This window comes from Trichoderma atroviride, chromosome 6 (genome assembly GCF_020647795.1).
Source record: "Trichoderma atroviride chromosome 6, complete sequence".
Lineage (NCBI taxonomy): Eukaryota > Fungi > Ascomycota > Sordariomycetes > Hypocreales > Hypocreaceae > Trichoderma > Trichoderma atroviride.
In genome coordinates this window covers 1,495,433-1,506,978 of record NC_089405.1, presented here as the reverse complement: position 1 = coordinate 1,506,978, position 11,546 = coordinate 1,495,433, and the positions used below count along the sequence as shown (strand labels likewise).

General features: G+C 51.2%; 2 protein-coding genes across 2 annotated transcripts; one reads left to right on the top strand and one right to left on the bottom strand.

Annotated features, from left to right (window-relative positions):
• Positions 1 to 494: 494 nt before the first annotated feature.
• TrAtP1_011073 (uncharacterized protein) lies at positions 495 to 4,553 on the bottom strand (the record flags this gene model as incomplete). The annotated part of the gene is made up of 2 exons (XM_066114952.1): positions 3,216 to 4,553; positions 495 to 540 (listed from the first exon to the last, which is right to left on the bottom strand). The coding sequence occupies exons 1-2, from the start codon at positions 4,220 to 4,222 to the stop codon at positions 495 to 497; spliced, it is 1,053 nt and encodes a 350-aa protein (XP_065971049.1). The 5' UTR covers positions 4,223 to 4,553.
• Positions 4,554 to 9,610: 5,057 nt separating this feature from the next.
• On the top strand, positions 9,611 to 11,348 carry TrAtP1_011072 (uncharacterized protein). Its single transcript, XM_014093238.2, has one exon. It carries the CDS (start codon positions 9,714 to 9,716, stop codon positions 11,013 to 11,015), a length of 1,302 nt encoding a protein of 433 aa, XP_013948713.2. The 5' UTR covers positions 9,611 to 9,713; the 3' UTR covers positions 11,016 to 11,348.
• The last annotated feature ends 198 nt before the right edge of the window (positions 11,349 to 11,546 follow it).

The following is an 11,546-nucleotide window of genomic DNA, read 5'->3' as shown; positions in this document are numbered from 1 at the left end:
TTTTTTTTCTCTCTTGCAAGGAAGACCGGGAATCTCGACGCCGTTGCCCCGTGCGCTCCGCCGCGGCCAATCACGTGCGGCCCCCTGCCAGTGCGCCCCCACCTTCGGCAGCGGATCTGTCAAGGGCTGAGCGCAAGGCTTCGGGACATGCGTCCGAACAGCTTCGGGCTTTACTGCGTTGACACCCCTTTTCGGCGGGGGTATACGTAAAAAACAGTCTTGGGACCCTCACTTTTTGCTTGGTTTTCTTCTTTGTCGCTCTGCTGTGGGCTCCCCCTCCCGATATGGCGGCGTTTGGGGGCCGATTTGAGTAATTGCTGCTCGGGCTCATTACACTGCAGCACTTTTCCACTGTCTTGGTTTTTCATTTTTGCTTCTTTTCTGCCTGATGGTTGTTGACGTGGATGTCTTGTAAGAACCCCTTTGAGCGAGGTGCCTTATCCGTCTCTTGTGTCTATGGAGGTCTTTTACTTGTACCATTTTCATGCATACCACTAGTAGGAGTACTTGGATCCCTGTTTACTGCGGGTGCTGGCTACGCTAAACCACGATGGCGATACGATGTTATGCGATGCGATGCGATGCGATGCAAAAAGCGATAGAGATTTCCCTAGCTTAAAAAATAAAATAAAATAAAATAAAAAATTCATCAACGACGGAACAAGGCAAGAAGGGGAACAAGAAAGAAAAAAACCGTTTGATGAAAAGGCCCGCCTGGGCTATAATCCTCCCCGCTATACCGGTAGTTTAGGGGGCTGGCGGGAAACAAGATAAATGAGGCCCTTTTTCTGTTTTGATGGCCGTCGCACGCCTTTCTGGGCCAGCTTGCAGGTGCCGAGCACGCCAACGGACCCAATCGTCGGCCATGGCCCGCTCTTTTTTCTCTCTTTCTCTCTCTTTGCCGAGGATAGACAGAAAACCGGAAAAGGAGTCTAGACGTGAAGTGCTATGTCATAATGCCCAAGAACGTATACCACTGCGACGCTGCTTTCTGAGGAGGAATGTACAGGGGGGAGGGGAGAAGAGAGAATGCCTGGTGTCGGCCCCCACTCGCTGTTTGCTCTGGAAAGGAAAAGCAAGCGAAAGAGCATGTTTTTTCTTTCTTTCTTTTTTTTTTTTTTTTTTTTTTTTTTTTTTGCCTTCTCGACTGCTCGTATTGTCGACGAATAGAAGCGCTGAAATTTTTACATGTCTCTCTTTTTTTTCTTTCTTTTCCATCTGATACCAACATATACCACTAGCTCAGACCCGAAAAGCCTCGCAATGGTAGCCGTGCCAGATCGCTGCGTGCCCCCTTCGCCCTTCGCCCTTTTTTTTTTTTTTTTTTTTTTTGACCACCGACCAACTGAACTCGGTAGCGTAGCCCACATGCACACTACAAAGTACATTTCCATACCTGTTTGTGCTACCATGCTTTTTTTTTTTTTTTCTTTACCCAAGAAAAACACCAAATTATCTCAAGGCAAATGTTCCCACCGTAAACCCGAACAAGGGGGGGAGTGTGAGGGAGTGAAGGAGCGAGAAGAGCGAAGGGGCGTATAGAGTAGCATTTTGGTTGCCCACTAGCCGTTGCATATCACAGGGACGCTGGCCAGCCGCGTATGTAATGGCTGTACAGACGAGTATACTGTATGCATCGGGTGGGAGGAGCCGCTATGATGAATGGGCCAATATTGCTCGCCATCCACCGCACTGGACTTGTGTGAATTCTTCCTAGGGCCATCTCAACGGTCAGAAAGAGTGGCTCCCCTGCCCCCCCCCCATCTCTCTCTTCTCATTCCCACCCTACCTAACTGGGGGGACCACTGCGAGATGAGGAACGAGAAAAAAAAAATGACGATACAGATGATGACAGGGTATCCTTTTCCTTCTTTTCCCATGGCTTACCTGGGGGGTGTGTGGGAAGAAGTAAAACCTGCAGCCTTCGTTTCTACTGTAGGAAGTAGCTGCAGCAGCTACATCATCCACGCAGGGGGCCCGCAAAGACCGTTGACTCGCTCCGATGGCTCTCTCAGACTTAGATCGTCACAAAGGGAAACCTGGTTCTCGATCGCAGCTTCGGCGAGGTGTACCGACAAGGGTGAGGGCTGTTTGGCTGTATTACTCAGATTTGTTCCTCTTTTCTTGCGTTTGCCGATGGGGGGGGGGGGGGCTGATGAAAGTCTAGACAAGAGAGAGGGAACTCGGCTTTTGCGCAGCAGCAACAAACACAAACAAGCCGTGAATTGGATAGTAGTAATGACGAATTGCATTATTTATGAAGCGATTATATAATACGTGTATTGGACGGTTTGTCGACAAGATGCCCCGGGGCAAACTCTGTCCTGTGTAGCTGAGCTAGAGCGGAAATTGCCAGTCTAAAAGCCGGCGTTTTCAAAGGAACGCACACCCATCTATGAGGTAACTATCTATCGATCCACACACTAAGGAGGCGGGCGCGCTGAGAGGCTGCCATTTAGGTATTTGTATTTTGGAAAAAAAAAAATAGAGGAATATTGGAGCCTATTGTCATGGAAAATTTGAAAAGAGAGAAAAAAAAAGTCTCAAGTCACATCTTGTTATTGGCCGATGTAAATCTATTTGGTACAAATGAAACTGGGGACTTTTCCCCTGCGATTTACGATCATTATGAAATTTTGCTTTGTGAGCAGCAGCCCCCCCTTTTCTGCTGCTCAAAAATGGCCATGTAAGGCTCATACACTCGAGCCAGAAACAAATGAAACGAAACAGAACAAAACAGAACAAGGTCAGAAACAGCAAAGAAAAAAAAAAAAGAAGAGAAAAAAAACGGACGGATAGACTTCTCTCAGAAGCTATTTGAGGGTATTGATATAAAGCCACGCAAGCTGAAAATCCCAATAAAACGCACTTTTTTCCCTTTCCTTCATCGCCCCCTCCTCCGAGTTTTCTCGAGGACGGCAGGGAGTGATGAATGTTGCCATAAGCGCCTTTTCTCCTTGGTGATATACATGATTTCCTGTAAAAGCAAAAAAAAAAAAAAAAAAAAAAAAAAAAAGATTGCTATGCTAAAGGCAGAGAGCATGCTCGCCTTGGTCAAAATGTTTGTGAGCCAGTCTCGAGGAGAGGCATAGTAAAAGGAAATAGTAGTAAAAGACATGACAGAATACAAGGAGATACGGAAAAGAGATGACGGAGAAGTAAAAAGAAATGAATAGGAGACATGTTATACTGTCGACAAGGCCCCTTAACCCAACAGGTTCCCAATGGCCATTCTGGGATCAGCTCGGTGGCCCTGTGGCAAAGTGGCGCTGAGGGTCGGCGATGGAGTAAACATGTTGGAGTCTCGCGACGATCTGCGCGAAGAGAGAGAGAATCTGGCGAGATCTGTGCTGAGGCGTCGAGTGGACGAGGGCTCTGAGGAGCGGGACATGGGTCGCCAGCCCTCGTGCTGCTGAGCGTAGCCGTTCTGGTGAGGCTGTGTCTGGCCATAGGGAGACACTCTGAAAGTTCCACGGCTGTGGGGAGCAGGATGGTGGATATGGGAGTGCGCCAGTTCCGGTGACTGGCTGAGAGGACGGTACCACTCGGAAGATGTTCTTTGAGAGGTTTGCAGTCCGGAGCCGGCTGGGAACTGTCCCCAGGAGGAAGAGAGCGAGTAGTTGTTTCCGCTGTCCGACTCTGCCATGTCGGAGAAGGTGGGCGATTCCACCGCTGTAGTGCCCGATGACGGCGTCGACAGCGAAGCAGCAGCAAGAACGGCTGCGGCAGAGCTTCGTCGTCTGGCAGCGGTGCGAAGCCGCGGGTGCTGGCCCGCCAGCCGGCCCTCGGCCCGCCGGGTCTTGTTGACGAGGCCGTTGACGTAGTTCTTGATGGCGTTGTCGCTGCGGCCGGGCAGCTGCTCGGCGATGCGGGCCCAGGCCGAGCCGTAGCGGTGGTACAGGTCCATGATCTTGGCGGCCTCGTCCTCGGTGATGGGGTCGTGCCGCAGCGACGGGTCGAGGTTCTGGTGGTAGCGCTCGCGGCACTGCTTGGCGTTGCGGGAGCCCATGAAGGAGGCGACGGTGACCCAGTTCTGGGCGCCCGTCTTGTTGATGAGCGTCACGAGGCGGAAGCTCTCGTCGGGGGACCAGGGGCCTCTTCGCTGGGGGTATTTGCCCGTCATGGCCACCTGGGAGATGTCCTTGGGACTCATGGCGAGCAGATCCTCGATCGGGATGAAGTCCACCTCCCTCTGGACGACGGGGCCAGCGGTGTCTGACATGTTTGTGAAGATGTGAAGGTGTGAGGGTGTGTTGTATGTGCTTCTCGTTGGCCTTTGGCGTACACAAGTGGAAGCCAGTGTGGAGGACGGATGGGATAGGCCAAGAATGGGCTTTTGATAGAGGGCAGAGCGGGCAAAGAGTCAAGAGTGTGTAAGTCGTTGGTCGAAAAAGAAGATGCTGATTATTATACAAAGAAGTTGTCGACGTGGGCCGAAGAGTAGAAGGGACCAGAGTGGAAAGAAGCAGAGTCTATTTCGGCAATGATGCAAGATGGAGGAGGTAGGTGTCGATAGATCGGATCAATCTGGCAGAGACCAATGCCCTTAGCTCGCGGAAGGGAGCGCGAATCTTTTATATTGGAACAGACAAGAGACGGAAGATCAGAGCTGTTTGAAAGCACAGAAGCCCAAAGTCCAGCACCCGGGCAATTTCCCCTGGTCAACCGCCAAGAATCTAAAGTGAGCGGAATCAAACCCTCGACCCTCGTCCATCGAAGATAATAGAGGGGGGGCGTGTGCTTAGCAGGCTTAGTCTGAATCTTGCGAGCTAAGCAAAAAGCAGCCCAGAGAAACGACCAAGAGCCACAGCGAGCGAGAAAAAAAACGGACGCCAAGCAGGGGTCCTGGACAATTTTCGGGGTGGGGAAACGCAGCCTAGGATTTGCTAGATCTGCGCTGAACCCAAAGGACAGGGACTCGTGCCTGGAGTTGCGCATTCATCCGACCGGTATCGAAACAACAGCGATGCAGAATAGCAGAATAGCAGCAGAGAAGGGTTACAGTAGGGACTCTACGGGGCTTACGGTGGATACGGGCAGGTAGCGACGGCGACCTCGCTGGACCCCGCGAGGCTGCAGCTGCACTGGATGCCGGCGCAGGCAGGCTAGTACCTGAAACCAGCAGCTGGTTGCGCTGGACGGCCATGGCTGGGTACCTGCGACCTGCAACCTGCAACCAAGATGGGCGGCTGCATGAGGATGTGGGGAGGGCGAGTCCAGCTGCTTGGTTGGTGAGGATCCCGAGAAAGCCAGAGAGTCAAGAGACTGACAAGTGATCGATCCGCGCACGAATCAGGCCCATCGGGTCCCCACCGGCGGTGTTTTTGTTTTGGGGCCCGGTGCGACATGCTTGATTCAGGCCCAAGTCGAGTTGACGCAAAGCTCATGTTGCTTGTGTCCATATATCCCGTGCTAGCGGGTGCTGCAGCTGGATCTCGGGCTGATCGAGGCTGTGGTTGTACTTGTACTCGGGCGTGTGGGAGATGTGTACCTCCCGAGCGGGTATGAGTACAGATCGGATACCGTCCGAAGCTGGGCGATGGCTTGGCCCTGGCATCACAGTGGCATCACAGGGGGATCGCAGGAGGCAGAGGCAGAGATGCGGGTAACTCGGCGGTAGCGGTACGACCAACGCTGGTGCATTTCCAGCCACTGCCCTGCAGCATGTACATGTACATGCAAAAAAAGTACAGCACAGCACAGCTCAGCACAGCACAGCACGACACTTACACAGCTTGCAGCAGCACAGAGGAACGCGTCTGGCGATCAAACCAGTATTTCGGGTCAAAGGGGGGTGTGGGCGTGAGAAGCGAGAAATGAGAAACCCGGACGCTGGACCCAACAGACGAATCAAAGCAGCACTAGCAAGTTTTTGCGTTTCTTTTCCATGTTACTTGCATGCGTCTACGCAAATACAGACTGGCACTGACTGCAATGCAGACCGGGGAGGCTACCCAGACGCCAAGGCACGGGGAGAGACACGCAGCAGCAGCGAAAAAGAAACAACATGGCCTCGTGATTACGAGGTGGGAAGCATGAGTAATACCTGGTAGCAGTGGGAGTGGAAGCAGTTTCGTTGGCATGCGTATGGCATGGTTGACTGGCCAAGTTTTATGAGCACAAGCCCAAGCAAGAAGGCATCTTGCACAATATGCATGTTTGCTGCTGCTCTACTCTCTCTACTGCTCATGCTCCTTTGAGTTGAGAAGATGGCTGAGCTGAGAATATAGACGGCAGAAAGCCTCCCTCTCCTGAGGCTGCCATCGCGTGGGGGAACAAGTGTCCAGCCCTCGCATTGTGTCCCACGAGCTCATCCTCCCTCCAATTCCAGCATGTCGGTAGTAGCATCATTTCGTCACACATCGGGGAAAAACCAGGGAGGCAAACAGAGCTGTCTGTCTTTCTGATCCCCTCCCTTGTTGGTCCGCCTTGTCTTTTTGCCTTTGGGCCAAGGGAGATGAGAGACAGGAATACTACTAGTGATGGTAGCATCTGATGCCCGAGCTGGGCGAGACAAGCTCCGACTATTCGGGACCGCAGCCAGGTATACGGTGCCATGTACGGACAAGCTCTTCATTTCCTGGTCACATATCATATTTTGATCTCTCATATCTCACGCCCATCTTCATATTCATGACCTTCGGCCCGACGATTGGTCGTTTTGACCCTTGAGCTGAAAGACAGGGAGTTGAGACAGGAGTCTGGGTTGGGGCTGGCGCATCAGATCCAGATGCGTGGGCTTGGCATATGACGAGATATAGGCATCCATACTCTGTTCACTAGACGAAGAAAGAGATGCCACTGCATTGTCTTGTTCCCACTTCGGCGCTCGAAAGAGCAAAAAAAGCAAGAAAAAATGTTTGTGTAATTGTAGCTGGAGTGGCATCTGTACCCATCGTGACAAATAGACTGTAACTGGATATTCCTGTAAGATGGAGGGCGGGAGCCAGGGCCCGATGAGAGCCTATGAGCTGATATCCTCCCACGACCCGGCGCGTAGGGAGATGTCACATGTGAAATGCCTGTTGGCAGCCTTTTGGGGCTATCTATCTCAAGGGATGCACAGTCACAATCTCAATTTGGGCATCAAAGATGGAGGGGGGTGTGTTTTCGAGTATATTTGATGTTATACCATCTTGTACTCCCAGACTATGCGGTGTGCTGGGACTGAGACTGGCGTTGTACACGATATCTCGCTGTCAAAAGTAGACTTGGCAAGATTGGAAGCAACTTTGGGAGAGACTTTTGTCCTGATTATGTCGTTTTTGGCCCAAAAATTGGTGGAAAGGAAAAAAAAAAAAAAAAACTAATGTCATCATGAAGCCAAGAAAGCCATGCTCTGTAGGGTGGGAGTGCAATATTAACTCACATAGATCCTCTCCATCTGAACAAGAAAAGGGAAAAAAAAAAGAAAAAGAGGGCAGCAGTAGTAGAAATACCAACTAAAAATGCCCGTCTAGGTTGCTTTTGGCGTTTTTTTGTGTGTGCCTCGAAAGATATGAATGCTTATTTAGCCAACGCCATGATTGCCGGGGCTACGGACGGCTCGATCCATCGCCGTTTGTGGCGGCCCGCGCAGGTTTTCCTTTTCGGCTTTTTTTTTTCTGGGAGTTCGTTAGATGGTTCGAACGGGTTTCCTTTACACGGGAGGAGGAAGGAAAACGCTTTGAGGGCGGACTTGATTTCAGGGATTGAAGCCCATCGTTTGCTGTTGGACTGGACGGTAAAGGGGTCGTGACGGGGCTGGTGGTTGGGACGAGCCGTGCTTAGATTGGATAGAATGTCGACTGAAGGTTGGCATTTTTTTGACCCTGCACTGCTTGTTGTCTTTCATTTCTCCCTCCTCTTTTTTTGCTACATTTCCTTGGTCTTTACTAGGGGAGTGTCATGTGTAACATGGGAGAGCGGTGGTATGAGGCTAATGAGATTGACCCGTTGATCGTCACACAGAGTCAAGAATCATAAAATCAAGGCATGATGTGCGCCATTTCCAGTAGCCTGTAGCAGGTGGAATGACTACGAGAGACACTGATCTCTGGAGCGTGGCATCTCTAGCAAGGCCTCTGGCGTGATGAAGGAAACGAGCAACAAGTTTCTCTCGTCCAGTTGTATGTACTGAGAGATGCTTGCCTCTGAAGATGCTCTGTGGTAGACTGTTGATCTTCCAGCAGCGTCTGTAGTATCTTGTATTGTTATTATTGTTTTACTGAGGGCGAAAGGTGAGTACCGATTATGAAGAGTGCGGTCCGAGTTTGGCAACACTCGCAAGGCCCAGAATAGGAGACTCATATTTACCGTAACAATGGTGTGATGATGCCCCTGGATTCTCAGTCCTTCAAATTGTAATTGATTGAACAAAACTGGTGTAAAATGAATGTGAACAAGGAGTGAATGCGGGAGAGTGAAAGCAAGAAAATGAGCAAGCATGATGACTGAAGATATCAATATGCCACAAACGCCGCTTTGTCAGCGGCAAATATGCATCCCTAAATTAGTCATTGTATTGATAATAGGAGAGAGAAAAAAAAGTCCAATTTAATAATCGAGAAAAAATCATGTCTGCAATCTCGAGCGGCTGAGGTTCTCTGCTGGCGTGGGGCCGCATCGAAGCCGAATACTACATGTATCCTCTTACAATAAAACGTGTAAAAAAAAAAAAAAAACGACAGCATCTCAACTCCGCAAGCGCCTACGCTTAATAATATCACTTGTAATCAAAGATTTTCCATCGAGCTGCGCCAATTCTGTAGCTAACAAGCAAAACTTGATGTTTTATAGCAACCATCGCGTCTGCTGTAATGAGAAATCATTCATCTCGAATCTCTAAACTCCGCAGGGCGTCTCGAGCGGGAAGCCGGCGCTAACGACGCTGATTGGTGCAGAGCCTCGATCCCTGCCTCTGATCTCCGCGCGCTGCCCCGTCTGTGTTTTCTATCTGGATTGCTGCAGCGCCATCTGGCGGGAGCTGATGAGAGGAATGGGAGAGGATCGAGGAATATAGAAGGAATATCCAGTGCATCAATGTATTTGTAAGGTTTTGACAAGATGTAGATACAAAAGCAGTGGCTGACGGGAAACTGGGCGGCAATGGCACAAGCCTCATGCTTTCTCGGCCCGAGCTGGTTTGGTCCTGTCCCGCTGCTAGATACGATACGCCGGTAGATGACATGAAGCTTATGCCGGTGCTCCATCACTGTAGCATTGGGCAGATCAGATTTCCATCAATGCCAATATCCATTGCGGGCCTCGTTTTGCTAGCGCTGGGTCAGCAGCAGATGTAGCGCGCGCGTTTGAAGAATCAGTTGGACAGGCTGTATTATCCAGGTCCTGGCATGTAATTCATGTTTGTAAGTTGGATAGTAAGCAGTGATCCTTCCTGCTTGATAGTACTAGCACCTATGTACGATTAATCTGCCAGACGGGGAATCGCACATCTGGAAGGATGCGATGTTCCGATTACGTGTAGATGGACGTGGCCTTGGTTCCTTCAGCTGCCAACATCAAACGCTGTTGCATGGATGGCCGCCCAACGATACGTGTGTAAGTGGCGCCATAGCCCTACGCACAGCCGACATGTACATGCCTCCGTTGAGGAGTTGCGGAGCAATTAATTCGACCTTGTAGGATACACTATTTCCCTGCCGGAGCCTTATTCCAACCGTGGCCCTCCTTTTGCTCCAGCCCACTTACAGCCCTCGTGGACATGTATATGCATGTACATGTATATATATACCCCTTGCCCACCCTCTTCCTTTGAACCACCAACTTTTACACATTTGGATAGTCCCTCTCTCACGATAAACCTCGTCCGCAAAGAAGAAGCAGCAGAGTGTTGTAAAAAAACATTTCTCCAAAAAATGAAGAACATTGTTGTGCTCGGCGTTGGCGTTGCCGCCGCGCCTCTCATCCGCCAGACCATGCGCAACGTCGTTCTCAAGGACAAGGACTACAAGATGATTGTCGTTGCGCCCAACACGCACTTCCACTGGCCCATTGCCATGCCCCGAGTCATTGTGCCGGGCCAGCTGGCCGACGACAAGGCCATGATCGACCTCCGGCCCTTTTTCAACGAGTACCCCGAGGCCCAGTTTGAGTTCGTCCTCGGCACCGCCAGCGCCATGGACCCGGCCAGCAACACCGTCACCATCGCGCCCAGCGAGGGCGGCAGCCGCACCGTCAACTACCACACGCTCGTCGTGGCCACCGGCAGCTCGTCGCCCGACATGCCCTGGAAGGTCATGGGCTCGACCGAGCAGACCAAGCAGCGCCTGCACGAGCTGCAGCAGCAGATTGAGGCCGCCAAGACCATCGTCGTCGTCGGCGCTGGCGCAACCGGCACCGAGACGGCGGGCGAGCTGGGCTTTGAATACGCAAAGGCCGGCAAGAAGGACGTCTATCTCGTGTACAACGACAAGCTGCCGCTGACGCCGCCCACCATGGACAGCGTGCGCAAGGCGGCCAAGAACGAGCTGGAGAAGCTCAAGGTCAAGCTGGTGCCCAACACGACCGTCTCTGCCGTCGAGCAGTCGGGCAACGACACCATCTTGACCCTGACCAGCGCCGACGGCACCACCAAGACGCTCACGGCGCAGGCGTACATCCCGTCCACCGGCCTTGTGCCCAACACGTCGTTTGTGCCGGCCAATCTCTTGGACAACAGGGGATACATCAAGCAGACCAAGGCTCTCCTGGCAGAGGGCCACGACAACATCTTTGTGCTCGGCGACGTGGGCAACCTCGAGGCCAGCAAGGCCGGCACTGCAAGCGCGCAGACGATCCACCTCGTCAAGGCGCTGCCCATCTACTTCAAGGGCGGCGCGATGCCCGCGTACAGCCCCAACACGACGGAGATTTCCGCCGTGACGCTGGGGAGAAGCCGTGCCACTGGCCAGATGGGCTCGTTCAAGCTGTTTAGCTACCTCATCTACTACGCCAAGGGCCGATACCTGGGCACGGACTATGCCCATCTGATTGCGGCGGGCAAGAAGTCTATGCTGACGAATTTTGAAAAGTGAAGAGAATGGTGGTTGTGGAAGACGTGGGTGCTGCTAATGAGGATGCGTCAGGCTGTGTGGTTGCCATTGAGAGTTGACACTCTCTGTTTTGCATTTCCTTTATTCTTCTTTTTCTCTTTCTCTTTCCTTTTTAATAACAAGATATCCACTCTTTGTTTGTAATTTTCTTTGTTAAAAGATGATATCCAAATTGAAAAGTTGCCTAGGTGCCTATTATTAGTGTTTGCCTTGAAGCGGTGGATTTGTTGGATGCTCAGCGCTTTCTGCTCATGTGACAAAGCAATAGTTTGAAATGGCAGATAAGAAATATCCATTGACTATATTTTATTCTCGTTTTTGTGTTTTTTAATTGAATTGACTAGCAGCGTAAAGGTGTAGGTTGCAGAAGCTGCATGATGCACTCTCGCTACTTGGTGGGATGATGTATAAGAGAGAGTATGTGCTACAAGTGATTCATTGACAGTTGGAAATTCAGCATTCACAATTAAATATTTAATCACTCATCATCACCTTCTTCAACCGAAACGACCC